The sequence below is a fragment of the Scardinius erythrophthalmus genome (assembly GCF_964197995.2).
Source record: "Scardinius erythrophthalmus genome assembly, chromosome: 3".
NCBI classification, from domain to species: Eukaryota; Metazoa; Chordata; class Actinopteri; order Cypriniformes; family Leuciscidae; genus Scardinius; species Scardinius erythrophthalmus.
In genome coordinates this window covers 20,076,898-20,094,996 of record NC_138223.1, presented here as the reverse complement: position 1 = coordinate 20,094,996, position 18,099 = coordinate 20,076,898, and the positions used below count along the sequence as shown (strand labels likewise).

General features: G+C 37.0%; 1 protein-coding gene across 2 annotated transcripts; it reads left to right on the top strand.

Annotated features, from left to right (window-relative positions):
- Positions 1-10,761: 10,761 nt before the first annotated feature.
- On the top strand, positions 10,762-14,345 carry LOC308688821 (ecto-ADP-ribosyltransferase 5). 2 transcript variants are annotated; one of them, XM_081362222.1, is made up of 5 exons: positions 10,773-10,836; positions 11,098-11,176; positions 11,295-11,463; positions 11,650-12,016; positions 13,765-14,345. In XM_081362222.1, the coding sequence occupies exons 2-5, from the start codon at positions 11,129-11,131 to the stop codon at positions 13,847-13,849; spliced, it is 669 nt and encodes a 222-aa protein (XP_081218348.1). In that variant the 5' UTR covers positions 10,773-10,836; positions 11,098-11,128; the 3' UTR covers positions 13,850-14,345. The 2 variants fall into 2 exon arrangements, with proteins under 2 accessions (XP_081218347.1, XP_081218348.1); XM_081362221.1 differs by having other exon boundaries at positions 10,762-10,836; positions 11,295-12,016.
- The last annotated feature ends 3,754 nt before the right edge of the window (positions 14,346-18,099 follow it).

Below are 18,099 nucleotides of genomic sequence, written 5' to 3'. Positions count from 1 at the left end.
ACCACTCTCTCAAAGCACTTCATAATGATTGATGTAAGTGCTACTGGTCTATAGTCATTCGGGCAGGTTGGCGAGCACTTCTTAGAAACGGGGACAATAGTTGTGGTTTTAAAGCAAGTAGGAACAATTCTCTGACAGAGGGAAAAGTTAAAAATTGATTTAAAAACATCCGTCAACTCTGTGGCACAAGCTCTGAGGGTCCGCCCAGGGATGTTGTCCGGTTCTGCTGCCTTGCGAGGATTAATCCTCCTCAGTGCTTTGAGTACCACAGTTGATGAAACCGTAAAAGAGGGAGAGGAGTGTTGAGTTGTCTGGATGTGTGGATGACTCCACTCTGTGTGAACACTAGAAGTCTCAAAACGAGTAAAAAAAAGGTTTAGTTCATCCGGCAAGCTGTCCGTAGAGCTGATAGTACCCGTGATGGTCTTATAGTCTGTGATATGCTGCAGGCCCTGCCACATCCGTCCAGAATCAGCAGTAGAGTAGAAACTATCCAGCTTCTCTATGTAATTTCTTTTGGCTGCTATTGTGGCTCTTCTCAGTCCATACTTTGCAGCTTTATACTCTGTATCATTGCCAGATGCAAATGCAGAAGACCGTGCATGCAGCATGTTTCGTACCTGGCCATTTATCCAAGGCTTCTGATTTGGGAACTTCCTGACTTTTATGGTGGGTATGATGTTATCAGCACAAGTGCTAATATACCCAGTCACATACTCGGTATAATCTTGGATGTTGACAAGCTCATCGAAAGCTCATTGAAAGCTTAGAATCTCAGCTTTTTAAAGCATCCAACCACTTCGACCAACTCTGAACGAGTGCTGACTAGTCGCTCTAAACCGGAGTGTACCGCCCGTGGGCGCCACCTAGCTGTGAAAATATTCATTATCATATTTTTCAAAAATATTGCCTCGATTAACACAAAATTGTTGTCATTTGAAAGCTTAGAGTCTGAACTTTACAGTGAATGTAGCCAATTTGAAAAAACTCCTAAGTACTGCTGAGTTATTTGCTGATAAATAGATTTTTTTTTTCATAATCTATAAAATACTTTTTTGTACTATGTACTGCAATGTGTCAAAAAAAATCATCCATCTCATGAAACATTCAAAAATCGTTGAAAATGGCACTTCATTTTTTACAGCATATTAATACAATTAAAATGAGCCCAAAATTAACTTAATCTATTGCTTTTATGACAAGATATTCTTCATGGTGAAACAATATAAAAAATGCCCATGAGGGGGCATCAAAGACTGAACAATTTGGTTCCAAATGCTGTATCTTTTGATTCCTTTATCCAATCACCAAAACATCTGATCCAAATGCAGCTCATATGTAGAGGGACTTCCCCAAAAAAGAATTTTCCTCCTACTGTATTTCCTTCCTGAGTTATTCCATGTCAAATAAGAAAGATATGCATTATCATTATAAAAATGATATATATTTCCTGTCTTTTATCAGCAGTTTCTCGGCAGGAGAATGTCCAATGTAATGTAATTTATATTTTCAAAAAATTTGAAAAGTGTTCTATCAAACGATACCTACCTTTTGACTCTCCTTGTTATAGTTTTGGAGTTATGAGTCTTTAGTTTTGTGTGTGTGTCACTCAGACAAAACTCTAAAAATGCCTTAGTTTTTTGTTCATAATTGCTGTTGCCAATTTTGAATAAGAGTTACTGTTTATTGAATTGTACAAAAAATAATTTTAATGAAAATGTTTATTATAGAAGGTTAATAAAAAAAATGTTATGACTGAAAGAATTGCATTTTTATTAAGTTAGAATTAAAACAATGGGAAACAAAATGGTTTCCATTTGTTCTCTTTCTAATGCAATGTTCAGGTTTGACTGTATTATAAAGTAAAACTGGCACTTCAAATTACCATTTAAACCAACCAACCAAACAAAAAACTTGACAAAAATAGTCTTTGAGAATCTCTTATTATATATTAAAATCCACAACCTGAAAAAAATAGGCAAATATGTGCAAAAACAACTAGAATTCACAAGCCTTTCTACAGAGAGCTGTAAATCCGTCTAGTGGTTAAAATATGATATTGCACGATAATTATGCTCACTACATCCACCAGATGGCACCAATCTCACTTAAAAAATTGTTTTCTATAGGCCTAGTCTCTACTTTAAACTGAAATACAGCATTAATAATAATAATAATAAAAAAAAATTCTATTATATTCAATGGATCATAATTATTGCATAAATATTAATTATTATCATAAAATTCTCTCAAAACACCACAGAAAAAAAGAAAAAATATTATTGAACAAAAATACATTTCATTGATTTTACTGGCAAAAAAAATATCTGAATCCCGCCCTCTGGGTCATTTTAGACCCGAAGACCCCAAGTGTGACAAAAAAATGAGGAACCCCAGAGGGTTAATAAAACATAAAACATAGAAACACAATGCTCACGTGCGTGCGTGTGTGTGTGTTGATTTTCTTAAAGATACAACTTAAACTAAGATCATTGTTGAGTCTCTGTTTGAGGTGAACAAGGAGCCACTAGAATAAGCCTGTTATGCCTCTCCTGCACTCGTCTCAGGACGGACCAAAGGAGTGGAATTGGGGGAAAAGCATAGAGGAGAAGCTCTGGCCATTCGTGGTGCCCTCCTCCTACTCCTGCGCTGAAAACCATAGAGGACAATGAGTCGCTGTCCTGTTGGCGAAAAGGTCCACGGTCGCTATTCTGTAGCTCCTTCAAATTGACTGAACAACTTCCTTGTTCAGACACCGTTCCCCCGGTCTCGGCTCAGAACTGGAAAGTGCGTCCGCTACACTGTTGCAGCGACCGGGGATGTGAGTTTCTCTGACTGAAAGAAAGTGCTTGTTTGCCCACAACAGAAGCCTTCTTGTCAACTGGAGACAGGGTAGGGACCTGGTGTCCCCTTGTTGATTGATTTAAAATACCACTGTGGTATTGTCCGTCCTTACCAGAACGTGTCTCCCTGAAAGTTCCTGCTTGAAATGTCTCAGGGTGAAAAATGCTGCCCACAGTTCCAGTAGATTGATATGAACTGCCCTCAACTGTGGTTCCCAACTGCCCCGAATACCTTGGTGCTGCCAAAGTCCTCCCCACCCACTGAAGGAGGCATCCGTGGTTACCACCTCCCTGCATGTTGGATGCAGCCCAATTGGCATTCTGAAAAAATTGGTCCCTTCTCCAAAATCTCAGAGAGGCTGCATAACTGGTCGTGACCCTAAACAGCGTGTGTCGATTGTGAACCGGTGACAAACATTTGGGTGAGTAGGGTTAGGGCAAGTTGGAGGCCTGAACTGAGAATGGGGTACTTCTCTTCTTGATGGCAAACAAGGCTGATAACCCTGTTGTGTTGGCCTGTAAGATTACCCTTGTCTACGCTGCTGCGAAATGCAATGACGAACAGACACCCGTTGTGCAGCCAGTGCAGGGTAACTCGCACTGTGCACAAAATGCTTGGATCGGGATTCTGCCACTCGTGCCCTACATTCAAGAGCCTCCTGAGCCCCTGGGCTAGAGACCTGACCAGGTACTAGAGGTAATTGACGAAGGTTGTTGTGACATAGCTTGGACTGAGCTTGCCATCTAGCCTGCGTAACAAGCCCAAGAGCCTTTCCACTAGAGAAGGCTACTGATCCCAATGCCTGCAGAGAAGCATCAAGTTCCAATGCAGTATTATCTGGTGCTGCTGTAGATAGGGTCGAATGAAGTGCCAGCAGAAGATGAGTCACTGAATTTCCAACACGAGTCAAATCTGACACAGTGTTATACACACAAACCAATAGTCACTTTTATTTATATAGCGCTTTTTACAATAATACTATTGTAATAATACTAATATTAGCGTTGACGCCATCCTTCTTATGATGTAACAAGTACATCAGGATTTATGTAGCCTGGCAAGCCAGACCTACATCAAGATGTTAGGTCTGGAAACTCACCATAGTCACGGCTCAATCCGAGGGGCGGGATAAACGGCTGTCTTTCAAATTCCTTCTGCACGCAATAGGACAGCGCTTCAACCAACAAGAGCGTTTTCCCAACAGCGGAGATTAGTTGATAGATTCAACTTTTGCCATATCTGGCCGGCAAAACGACGAACACATCTTCCTTTTTTTAAGAATGACTTAAGTGCCGTTCTTTGCTCTTTTCTCAAAGAAAAACTTAACTCCAAGTCCTCCAGAGTCGCGGCCAAAGCCGATTCGAAAGACCGTTGTTCTCCATCAGCAGCCGCCATTCTTTGTTTTCAAGTAGCAGCAGCCAGGTAACCGTCGCAACTCTGTCGTGTATGTTAAGCCCGCCCCCGCCTACTCTATACACAACGTGATTGGCCTGACCCAATCTGGGTTTTTGCAGCGAGAAGGTTTATTGAGAGTTGCTAGACTACCCTGGCTGCGAAATACATTTTGCTGCCGCTAGGGTGCGTCTAGATTTCTAGGCTAGGATTTATGGGGAGTGTTCCCGGTTCCGGCTGACCTAAACTATGCAACCGAACATTGAATTATAGAAGTCTATAACAATAAATCATCAGTACGCCTGCATCCCGGGTTGGGGCAGCGTAACTGCTGCTTAACCCCCTGGGGTCGGCGGTCACGCCGGCGATACCAGCTCGCTTTTTTTCTTATCAGTGCATAAGAAAAAAAAAACATGATGCGAGTTCTGCCTTCTCTCGGTCTGGAAGAAGGGGCAGAGCGAAATGCTGAGAAAACAACATCAGTAAAGTCAGGACAGCTAGGAATCAGGAAATCCTCTGGTCAGAAAACCGGACGACGCAAGAGGTTTGAAGGCCCCAGTAATGGAGAAGGTAGGTCCAAATTCAACTTAGCAAGGGCCATCTTGATTGTGTCTTGCAATGAAAATGCCACTGAAGAACCAGCAACTTGAATTCATTCATTCATTCATTTTCATTTTATTGTCCACAATGTGGAAATTTGCCTTCGGTCTCATATAAACAACAATCAAACCAACAACAACAAAAACAACAAGAACAACAAGACTAACACACAGACATCTTCAGGGCAAAATGCAGTACAGCAGTAGCAATTACATTACAATACATCAACGGGATGTGTTGTTCAGCGTCCGAATTGCATTAGGAATAAAATAATTTTTAAAAATATTACGATTTGCCCTAGGTACTTTGTAACATCTGCCAGAGGGAAAAAGTTCAAACTCCCTATTGAGTGGATGAGAGGGATCGTTTGCTATTTTAAAAGCTTTTTTCCTGAGAACTTCCTCGTACGTGGAACTTAATTGTTTCTGACTTGTCCCTATGATTTGAACCCTCATGAATGCTTGAACCCTCATCACTATGAGAGTGCTGAGACTGGGCATGCACAGCAGAAGTCTCCTCCAAGGGTGTATAATGGTCCTGCTCATCAGCGACTAATGAATCTGAGGCTGCCAGAGAAAATGTGTCCAGTTCATCCCTAGAACATTCAGCTGCTGGTTCGAACCTGGAGATCTGCAAAAATGAATTAGAATGAATTCCAAATATGTGCTGGTCATAGGTAATTTTCTTCCCCTGGAGGATACCCATGGTCAAAGGTGACACCAGCCTGGGTGGTCAAGGTCGTTGGTAGGGCACGACTTGGGTGGTCCGGGTTGGGGCATGGCAAGGTCAAGAGTCACCATCAATCATTTTGACACATGGTGGACCCTAATCACTACTCAGGAACCATTCATCGAGGCGGCTGTGAACGGGTTCTTCCGGAGCCGACCAACTTACTCACTGCCTTGGTAAGGACGCGGATGAGTTTCGAGTCCTGCTGAGGCCCAGCTGAGTCTGTTTCTTTAAGCGGCGGGTGGGCAGAGTCATTGCTGGAGTCTGCCCAGCCCTCAGCATCAGATGACACCAGAGACATCACATCGTCACAATCCTCCTCAGAGCCGCCGAACCATACCGCTCGCGCCAGAAGAAGGACAAACACCGCTTTACGCTTTTAGAATGGAAATAAGCTCTTTTGGAATCGACTTGTGTGAACCGTATCGAAAGGGAACGCATTATTAGCACTGTAGAAACTAATATTAATTAGCAAGAAACTCAGATTAACGAATTAATAAGTAATATCACTTGAATGAGGTAGTTCACTATTAGCTAGTCAAAAACTACTATTTTTTTCATACCTCCCTGTGGACTAAGTACTACTAGGCTATATAGGCCTACAGGTTTATTGTTAATATGAATAATACATTCTTTTTTACTTATAAGTCAAAAGTTTACAATGACTTTTGTCAATATTAGAGAGTTATCATGCTTTTCATATTAGAATACTGATTCAAATAATTAGTAATTCCTGCTGAAGGATTTGGTAACACTTGAGTAACTACTAGTGGGTTACCATGATCTTTACTTTAGTATTAACTAGATGTACCGCATGGCGGTACAAAATATGACCGCCACTCAGGCCTGCACTGGCTTTCCACAAAAATAAATGACGTGGAGCAATTTGGCTGTATTGCGTGTTTATGTATATAAGTTGTATATTTTAAAAGACTGTCTGGAGTATTCCTGTGGATCATGGATAATTTAGAGTTTTGTAATTATTTGCCATTACTATTTAAGTTTTATATCAAAAGTCATTAGTTTAGACACTTAACATCCATAATGTGAAAACGTCACATCCATAACAGTGGTTTTCCCTACATAATGTATTACAAAAATGAGTTTCAAAAACACACTTATTGTGTTCAAGCAAGTCTTTTTCATGCTACATCGGCAGTTTGTTTAATAATTCACAGACAATTTCTACAAACCTCTACCAAACGGTTGAGGTGCCTGTTGATGGTAAAAGTCAGTTATCTGACTTTGGCATGGGTTTGTTGTGTTTTACTGAAATAAAAAACATTTTTTCCCCAAAAAAGTGGTTTTATCTTGTAGCCCTGGTCCCAATGTTAACAAAATTAAACTCATTCCCACTGTACCTAGTAGAACACTTAAGTAAATGTCCCATTGAAATTAATGGGATTTTATGGATTTAGGTGAAGAAATTAATGGGATTTTATGGATTTAGGTGAAGAAAGTGTACACATAATACATTTTGGTCTGTACCATGAAGAGAAAACTGATTCAACTATATAAACTATGGCTGTGTCCAAATTCAGGGTCTACATCCTCCTTAGGATCCTTCCTACCCGGTTGAAGGAGGAGGGGTCCTCCGACGACCGCAAAGCCCGGAAGTCGGTGTTTGTGAATTTGGACAGCCTACCCTTCTTTCACATATTTTCAGAGGAGAAAGGCCGCGAAATTTAAAAATACTACTGTTACTGTGTCACGAAATGTAGTTTTAAGAGTTTTTCAGTCGACAATGTAGTTGTGTAAAGCTCAAATCTGTGGTTTATTTATAAAGAGAGCGCCATTTTAAAAATGTTATCTGACGGTTTCGGAGTTGTGAGATCCAGGGATCACCGGGCGCTCAGCGCTCATGTACCCCGCCGAGAACAGCCTTGCCTCGGCTAGAGCTTCTAGACGTTCGCCGCTGTCAGTCTAGTGAGAATAATTCGTCTTGTGTTTATCTAACAGGCGATCTTTGGTTTCATTAATCTATAATTTGTTCCTTGGCAGATTGTTGTGGCTGAGGGCAAAGTGAAGTTTCATAACTTTATATATTTAGGCTTATTTAACTTTAACGGTGTAGCCTGCTGTATGTTTGACTGAATCGTTTATTTATTTCTTGACTTGTAGCTTCTTATACCTTTTAAAAACTGAAATTTAACAAAAAGAGACAGGGTTGCGTCATTTTATTTTATATAGCCTATGTAATAATATGTTAAAATGTATAAATTTACATTATTTATTATTGTTATTATAATAATATACCACTTGCGATTATCAATCTATTATAGTTATGCTGTTAAATTATTTTACTATTCATAGTAACTAACTATTTAACTTATTATTTTTATTGTCTATTCTGTAATTGATATTTCATATTCTATTGCTATTATTATAGTATTATAAATAAACTATATGCTATTATCAATATATTATTATTATATTAGTACTTATGATATTATATAATTATACTTTTCATTACTATTTTATTTGCTGTATGTTTGTTTATTTTATTGACTAAACTATTTACTATTAGCCTACCTCTCACTTTATCTTATATTTACTATTTGCATTGCACTGTAGTTGTACCATATCATATGTATTACCATAAAGGATCCCACAATAAGAAAACTTTATTTAATTTAATGTGAAAATTAAATTATATCTCAGTATGGGGGTGTTCACAATTCTTATTCAAGAATGAAGAGTTAAATACATGACAAGCCTGAGCTTTGGCCATTCCTTATTAAAAAAATAAAATAAAAAATTCAACCACTGAAAAAAAATATTTTTTTGAAAAGCCAGTTTTTAAAAAACTTACATCGAAAAGCATACTCCTCTCCCACTCCACTACCGCTCGCTTCGTCCGCCATTACGCTCTGCCGAAAAGAATTATGGGATAGGTACGACGGGAAAGGATCCACCACACCCATCCTTCCAATTCGGGGAAAAGGAGGACGTATTTGTGGGCCGCATTTGAAGGATCCTACGAATTTGGACAGCCTTCGTCGCGGCGCTGTGACGTAACATCCTTCAAATGAGTACTCCGAAGGATGTAGACCCTGAATTTGGACACAGCCTATATATTTTCTGAAAGCGTAGACTCTCAGGATGTGATCTAACATGGCATGAAACATGTCCAACCCACCTCATTAGTATACTGCCCAAGCATAACACATTGGGTATTGGTAAATCGGGTATATGGCTGATACCTAAAAAAAATAGTAGTATGTGCATGTCTGTCTGTGTGTGTGTGTGTGTATGTGTGTGTGTTTGTGTATGTGTGTGTCTGTGTGTGTGTGTGTGTGTGTGTGTGTCTGTGCGTGTATGTATGCGTGCGTACATGTGTGTGCGCGTGTGTGTTTGTGTGTGTGTGCCTGTGCATGTGGATTTGTATGTGTGTGTATGGGTGTGTGTCTGTGCGTGTGGATGTCAGTGTGTGTGCATGCTTGCGTTTGTTTGTATTCCTGCATGTGTGTGTGTGACAGTATCATCCTAAACCAGCAACCCTTCGCTCAACAGTACCATCTACAGGCCGATGAGTGTACAGTCACTAAATGTGCACATAAATGAATTTATTTTATAACCCCCATGGATGAAATTCTACGAAACTTAGCATACCCCCAGAGGATGTCAAGTTAATCATACACATGAAATATGGTGCAGTTCTGAACATCTCAACTGAAGATAGGGGCGATTAAAGCAGAATAATATTGCATTTTCATTTTTTTATGGGAAGGGGCACAAATCACAAATGAGTGATTATGGGCTAGGTTGATGTGGGCCCTTAAGACCAACATACCATAAAAATTTATTCATCCTTGGTGCCACGGTTCAGGTAGTTATTTAGGAAAAACTGCATTTTTTGGGTTTGGGGGGGCCCAGTGCGGGGGGGGGGAGTGGCCCCCGGGGACCAAACGAAATTTTTCCGTAAAAGTCTAGTGGGGCTACATGCCCACCAAATTTCATGTTCCCCGGTGTTTCGGTGTCCCTGGTATCGTTGACGAAAAATTCAGTAGATGACAAAAAAAAAAAAAAACTTTGACAATCCCTATATTATACATTAGGCATTATTCATGTTAATTATGAACCTGTGTATAGTAGTTCTTAGTAGTCCTCTGGAGGTATGCAAAACCAAATAGTAGTTACAGATGATCTAATAGTGAACTACCACATTCAACTGAGCGCTATCACTTTGACTGTACTCATTCGTTAATCAGAGTTTCTTATTAATAGTTACTAGAATGTTAATTTTTCCTGTGTAGTTATAATGACTGAACAGTATTCTAAAGTGTTACAGAATTTTTGATAAGCTCAGTAGAAAAAGTAAAATCTTTTCTATTTGGTATTTCACTCCCACTTCGGTAAGTTTTTACCTTCGCTCACAATAAATGTTGTGGGAGTCTGTAATTATTTACAATTATTTTGTCATCAAAGCACAGTACATCTGGGTTTTCCAAAAGTCTCCACTATCAAACATCACTGCTCTTTACCTTTTAAAATTAATAAATGTAACGCCATTCTCGAACTAAGCTATTGTAATGCGATTTTTACTGTTGGCTATCAAAAAGGTTTTAAGTTAGGACACCAGCGTTATCCTAAAGTTAAGTTTTTTTTTTTTTTTTTTTGAGATAGGTTTCTTCTGTAATCACCTTTTCTTATCTGATAATATTAAACTTGTTGGTCAGTTATATAATAAATATAATATAATATAATATATAAAAATATAATAAATATAAAGTTTCTCTTATATAAAGAATTTCTCTTGTTTTAAAATACCAGTTTCTCAAAAAGAGTTTTCTATTGTTATTGGTTCAATTCCATTGGGTACTCATATGTTATTTAAGGGTGCATTTGAATACTTTTTCTATGAGTTGACCTCATTTGATGTTTTTTAAACCTTTGCTGGCAAAATTTGTTTTTCATTAACCTCCAAAAGTATTAATAGAGTAATTCGCACTCTTTTTTAAAAAAAAGTTGTTACTATACCATGGCCCGTTTTCATAGAAAAGTACCACCACACAACCCTGTACAAAAGTTTACCTTTTTTTTTTTTTTTTAAATGACCTACCCTGTGATTCTTCTTACATTATTATGCTGTCTGGCTTTGCTCATTGCTGATCACCATAGTGATTAAATTGCAGGAAGGAAAAGGCAGAGTACAGCCCTGATAAGCTTTCCTGTATATATATTTTTTTCCAGTTTGTGGACATCCTGCAGTTCTGACCTGAAGCTTTGTCATGTTTAACCAACCTTAAAAATACCAGGCATCTTGAGACGGTGAGTGCTGCCTTTCTCAGTTTCTCTTTGTTTTTTGATAAGCCACTGGGTTTAGGCAGATGTGTCTGACAACATCAATGTACCATGTACAATTTGTGCTTCTTGTTAATTTAGTTTTTTTGGGTGGGAGGGGGGGTGGGGGTGGGGTTGTGCTTTTGTTCTGTCTGTGCTGAAAATAATTGTATTTGATATATATTTGGCAAGCATATATTTACCAACTTTATTTTTTAGCTTGTTGTTCATGTTATTGTCTTTTCCCAGACTTTCCTGTGCACATACGACAACTGATACAATGGGTAGTTTGTGGTTTCCTGCATTTCTCTTGGTGCTCTTGTACACTGTAAGGTCTCCATTGAACATATCCTCACTACTTTAAACTGTTTAACTTGGAGAACTCATCAAACTTTGTGAGGCATAATCTTTGATTTTATTTCTCTCCAAATTTTTTGTGCTTTCAGACTATGGTGCAGATAACTGAAGAGCTGATACACGTGAGCATGTTTCCTGAAGATGCAGATTACTCATTCTACAGTTGTCGGAAAGAGATGCTGCAAATGGTCACAAAAGCTGGAGGTTTGCTGCAGACAGAACTTAACAATAATAAAGATTTTAAGAATATGTGGAAAGGTAAGGCAACATGTGAGAAGGCCATTCCAGAGGCTACACCGGAGCACATGACTGCACTGAAGAGCTATGCTGAAGCTGAACCGGCATTTCATAAAACATTTAATAAGTTGATTCACACCAAAAGCAGGAGCAATTCAACTTACCAAGATATGTTTCCTTTCAAATCTCTTTTCTTCCTGCTGACAGATGCCATGCAACTCTTGAAAAGCAATTGCAATACAGTGTACTCTGCCACAGAGGAGCAATATAGCATCAAAATTGGGGACAAAGTACGTTTTGAGAGTTTTTTTCCAGCATATACGGAATATTCTGATGCAACCGAAGATGCAGCAACTTATAAAACCACTGGGACTGTTTTCAATATCTTTTCCTGTTCTGTGATCAACTTTGATAAAGTGTGTATATCAGATAATATAGACCTGCTAATACCACCCACTGAAGTTTTCACAGTTATGAATATCAAGACTGTTGATAATGATGATGAACATTATATAGAGATCAACTTAACGCATTCAGACATGCACAGCTCATCCAACTGCAGTAGTCTTGTCAGGTAAGAGAGAGAGAGAGAGAGAGAGAGAGAGAGAGAGAGAGCAGTTAAAGGATTAGTTCACTTCAGAATTCAAATTTCCCGATAATTTTCTCACCCCCACGTCATCCAAGATGTTCATGTCTTTCACTCTTCAGTCGAAAAGAAATTAGGGTTTTTGAGGAAAACATTACAGGATTTTTCTCCATGGACTTAAATGGGTTACAATGGTTTCAATACAGCTTTAAAGGGCTCTACACGATCCCAGCTGAGGAATAAGGGTCTTATCTAGCGAAACAATATGTCATTATTTTAGTCTCGAAGTTATAGTCTAGAATTGTACCCCATGAATACATTTTCAACATGGCACAAATAACAAAGTTCACCTGAAGTCATGTGAGGTCAATTGCAATGGTGGCCTAAATATGAAGAACAGCATATATGACACTTGAAAGCAAATTTTGACCAACTCTGCAATACTTTTTAAGACCCTTAATAAGGGTCTTATCTAGCGAAACAATATGTCATTGTCTAAAATAAATAAATATAGATATATATTTTTTAACCACAAATGCTCGTCTTGCACTAATTCTGCAATGTGCCAAGCATTACGTAATCACATTGAGACACATGACATTGTCATACGTGTTTCGGTTAAAAAAAGTAGGGTAAGGCGAAAAACGCCATCTAATTTTCTTCAACTTCAAAATCGTCCCACATAGTTGTTTTACCTGTTATTTATTTATTTATTTTTGTAAATGGCGTTTGACTAAGGCCGTGTGTCCACCAAAGCGTTTTTTCACGTGGCTGAAAAAACGCCATGAGCGTAACGAGGCGCTGATCGTCTTTTTCACGCTGAAGCGCTGAGTGCTCGGCGTTTTTTACAGGTCGCCGAGAGTTGAAGAATGTTCAACTTTGGGTAAAATGCAGCGCTCATCACTGTCACTTTTACACAGCCGTCCAATCACAGTGGAGGAGGGGTGGGACAAATACCACACCGACCAACTGTCACAACATTCTTTCTGTACAACGACATCAACCAGCAGAGCTAACCCAACAAAATGGATGAAAAATATATTTTTAGTATGAAACAAATTATCTGCGTACAAGTGAACTGTGCTGCGGATATTCTGTATCATAGCAACGAAGTGTCTCAACTGAAAAAAAAAAAAAAAACGCTCTCAAGCGCCCACAGCTAGGCGTTTTCAGCAGGGCGTCTAGCGTTTTTAGCTGGCTAAAAACGCTTTGGTGGACACACGGCCTTAGTCTTTGCACGTTTGCTTTGTAAACACTAGGTCCATACTTCTGCCTTTGTCACGCGTGACCTTTCAGCGTGATTACGTAATGCGTGGCACATCGCAGAGTTAGTGCAGGATAAAACGTATAGAAATGTTTATTTTTTTTTTATAAAATGACAGATTGTTTTGCTAGATAAGACCCTTAGTCCTTAGATCGTGTAGAGCCCTTTGAAGCTGCTCTGAAACTGCAATTTGGACCTTCAAACCGTTGTACCCCATTGAAGTCCACTATATGGAGAAAAATCCTGGAATGTTTTCCTCAAAAACCTTAATTTCTTTTTGACTGAAGAAAGAAAGACATGAATATCTTGGATGACATGGGGGTGAGTAAATTATCCGGAAATTTTAATTCCGAAGTGAACTAATCCCTTGATTGAATAAAACTCATGTTGAAATACTCTAATACTCTTTCTAATAAACTGAGCATAACTAAAAAAAAACCTACTGACTTGAATTTTCTCTTTCTGTCTATAGCGTGTCTGAAGAATCCCTGAGTTCCAGTTCACTGAGTCTGATGGCTTCTTTACTCATGATGTACTTCCACATGCCGACTCTGTAAAATACTCTGTATGTTCTCAAAAATGCACAAACTCACGTGGAAAAGTAAAAGCGGCATTCCTTTTTTTAATGAATTTTATAAACACATTCAGTGTTCTTGACTTATAAGGAAGAATTTATCACAATAATAGATTACATTGTTTCAATGCATATTCTCTGTTCTAATCCTTATGCCTATAATTTACACCCATCTAAATGTATATAATAGGCCTATAATCTTTTTAGTAAACCTATTATATGCTTTACTGTTTTTGACATTTCTTTGAAAGTCTTTATTCCATAAACATGTTTTACATGCATAAAAAGTATTGCAGAGTTGGTCAAAATTTGCTTTCAAGTGTCATATATGCTGTTCTTCATATTTAGGCCACCATTGCAATTGACCTCACATGACTTCAGGTGAACTTTGTTATTTGTGCCATGTTGAAAATGTATTCATGGGGTACAATTCTAGACTAGAACTTCGAGACTAAAATATTAAATGTTTCTTGTCTTGGTATGTTGTGTTCTGTGTTCTGTCAATGTCATAAGTTTTACAATTACCAGACCTGATAGTTTTAGGGTTGGTGGAAATCATCAAGTCATCATCAGGAGTCTTTTGTTAATCATTCAGACTTTACTTCAGAAAGTGACATGTTCAAGTTGCGGCGGGCAGTTTTCCTGGAGCACAGTGTCACAGCTAAAAATATGTCCTTAGAATGTTTTGCTAACATTCCCATTAAGTTATGAAAACATTATTTCTGAATGTTTTTTAAATGTTCAAAACTTCCATTTTAATATATTAAGAACTTTCATCCAGGACTTGAACCGTGGACCTTCTTGCTGTGAGGTGACAGTGCTCTGAGCCACTGTCCTGCCCTGTTTATATTTATATGAATTCAAGTGATAAAAATAGATAAAATGTAAGCAATACATTTCTTACAGCCAGAGTGTTTACATTTTTCCAGAGTATATAAGATTCTAAGTGCATTAAATATTTGAATAACAAAAATAACAGATACGACTTAACTTTAAGATTCACATTTTACTGTAGTACACTAAGAGTGTCTGGGAAGTACACAGTCCAAAACATAAATCATAAAGAGCAAAGCTTATATTTTCTAAACCAAAAACACAACCCCACCAAGTTAATCAAGGGAAAAAAGAAAACAAACTCAAACAGCAGACAAGTCAAATCTATCAAAACATGTGGAAAACAAGAAAAAGAAAACACCACAAAATTGTGTCCTGTGTATATGAACTATTCCATTTGGAGTTTTTAACATTGTCATTTTACAAAATGCTACATGATGCTTCAGGCTGAAGAGAGACCTTAGAGTGTGACGCTTGTCTGCAGAGTCTGGATGTTTAAAAATGGAGTTGAATGGAGCTCATGCACAGAGTTGTGAGTAATTGTGAGGAAAGACATTGAGAGAATTTAGTTAAGAATCAGTTGAAATGCTGTTACAGAATGGGAAGTTCAAATGCCTGATTGCTTAGAGTAATGCATAGGTTCAATCCCAGCTAAAAAGGAAAGTTCCAATAACAGTTCCCACAACTTTCACTAATGTTCTTTAAAAGTTATGTAAATGTTAGGACAAATCGTTCTTAAAACGTAAAAAAAAAAAAGATGCTTTGAACGTTCTGAAAACATTCAGAAATAACATTTTCATAACATTTTCAAAATTATAGAATAGGATGTTCCTCTATTGTTCACATAAACCAAGAAAAAACATGGTAACACTTTATTTTACAGTCTCCTTGTTACAAATGTTACATGTAATTACCACAGTAATAAAATAAATTATGCATAATAACATGCAACTAACCCTCAACCAAATCCTAATCCTACCCTATAACCCTATAGTAAGTACATAGTTGCTTAATATTACTCAGTACTTAAATATATAATTACACTTTAACAATGACACCTTAAAATAAAGTGTAACCAAAAATGTGTGATGCAACTCATAACGTGATAAAGCATAATGTAATTACAGCATAATGTAATAAGCATTACATTATTATTGTAATAAAATGTTCACATTTTCTCAAAACGTAATAAAATCGTGAGTTCATATTGTAATAACATTTTTAACATTTAAATTTATTACATTATAAACAGTCATATTGTCATAATTGTAAAAGCTTTTAAAACTTACAACCTATGCAATGCCATAATTGTAATTGCAATGCCCATGCATAATTATTTAACTTATGTGCTGGTATTGCCTTATGAACTGTGATTACATTTTAAGTTGCTACAGTGTGTTCATAATGTAATACATTTCTCATACAATAACCTATTATATTATGTAAAAAAATAGTTACTACATTAAAAAAATCACTATTACATCACAAGCTCAAGATTTTATGAAATCTATTAAATTATTTCATTACAAACATTTTTATTACATTAATAATTTAATTCCCTTATACATTATGCTTTGTTATAACATTACACTTTGTTATTACAATTATGAGTTTCTACAAACGTTTTTAATACATTAAAAAAAGGACGCTTTGAATGTTTAAAAAAAAAATTCAGAAATAACATTTTCAACTTAAAGGGGACATATCATGAAAATCTGACTGTGTCTCTCCATAAGGCTGCACTCCACTACTGGTTATTTCTGAGATTTTGGATGAGTGGGATTATTTGCATGTTTTGTTATTGTATCCGAAGCTCGTGTAAAGGATCAGCAGTCTTCTGAACAGAGGCAGGGAGCAGCAGCTCATTTGCATTTAAAGGGACACACACAAAAACGATGCATTTTTGCTCATGCCTAAAAAGGGGCAAATTTGACAAGCTATAATAAATAATCTGGGGGGGAATTTGAGCTGAAATTTCACAGACACATTCTGGGGACACCATAGATTTATATTACATCTTGTGAAAAGGGGCATAATATGTCACCTTTAATGGGAATGTTAGCAAAATATTCGAAGAATTATTTTAGCTGGGATGAAGTCAGTGTATTATTCCTGCATGCCTGTATATTTAATATACAACTTGCACTCATTGTTTGTTCCTTATGCATGTCTTGTGACTTCATGTTCTCTTCTATTTTCTTTAATGATCAAACAAGTAGTAACCTTTAAAAAATGTTAGATGAATGTCCAACTAAACCATTCCAAAAAATATGTTCCATGAACCATACATAAATAATGTTTTTGTGCTTGCGGCCTAGCATTTTAAGATTTTTTTAAAGACTTTGAATGAATGTTCTATTAAAGTTAGAGTCTGAGTTCTGAGAACGTTCCCTGAGCTGGGAATCTGCGACTATAAGGCATGACAATTAGTATAGTATAAACATTATAACATCATGATTTTCTGTAAAGCTGCTTTGAACAATGTGTATTGTGAAAAGCACTAGGCCTATACAAAAAATGTACTTAGAATTTGACAAATAAAGGACGTTTCATTAAAATTGTTCTCACAACATTTTATGCAAACATTCCAAAAACATTTAGTAAATATTAATAACATTCTAAAGACGTTCCGAGAATGTTCTAAGACATTTTTTTCTTAATGTTACAAGAATGTTCAAGTATAGGCCTAAAAATAACATTGTAAACACATCCCATGAACTTTGTTCTCACGTTTTCTCTCTACAATTCAAAAAGAACATTCAGCAAGTACAAATTACATCATAAGGATTTATGAGAACTTTGTACTCAGAACATTTTATGATAACATTAAAAATAACATAAGGGGGTTCAGAGAATTTTATTCTAAGAATGTTTTCTCTCGACATTACATGAACGTATATTAACTACTGTATTAACCACATTATAAACAAATTCCATAAACATTATTTTAAGTACGATTTGTCCTAACATTTACAAAACTTTTAAAGAACGTTAGTGAAAGATATAGGCCTATGGGAAAGTTCCTTGTTAGAGTACTGAGTAAAATAACCCTCAGTTGTTGACTCTTTGCCTGAGTTGGGCAGCCTAATTTTATATCTATAAAAATAAAGTTCCAGCTTTGACCAAAAACCAAAGTTATTGTAAAATTATAAAATGATTATTCAATATAACAGTTGAATCAGCACATCAGTTTCACATCAGAATTCTTTATGAATGTGGCAAGTCTCAAACCAGCTTTTGTAAAGTTTTAAGATGCAGTCATTGTAGCCTACTTACTAGGCTTCTTTACGAGATGCTTCACTACCGCTTTAACAACCAACATGTTGTCACACAACCCGCTCTATATTTTGTATATAGTAAATTAATGTAACACAACCTTGTTTTTCTAATGATGTATAT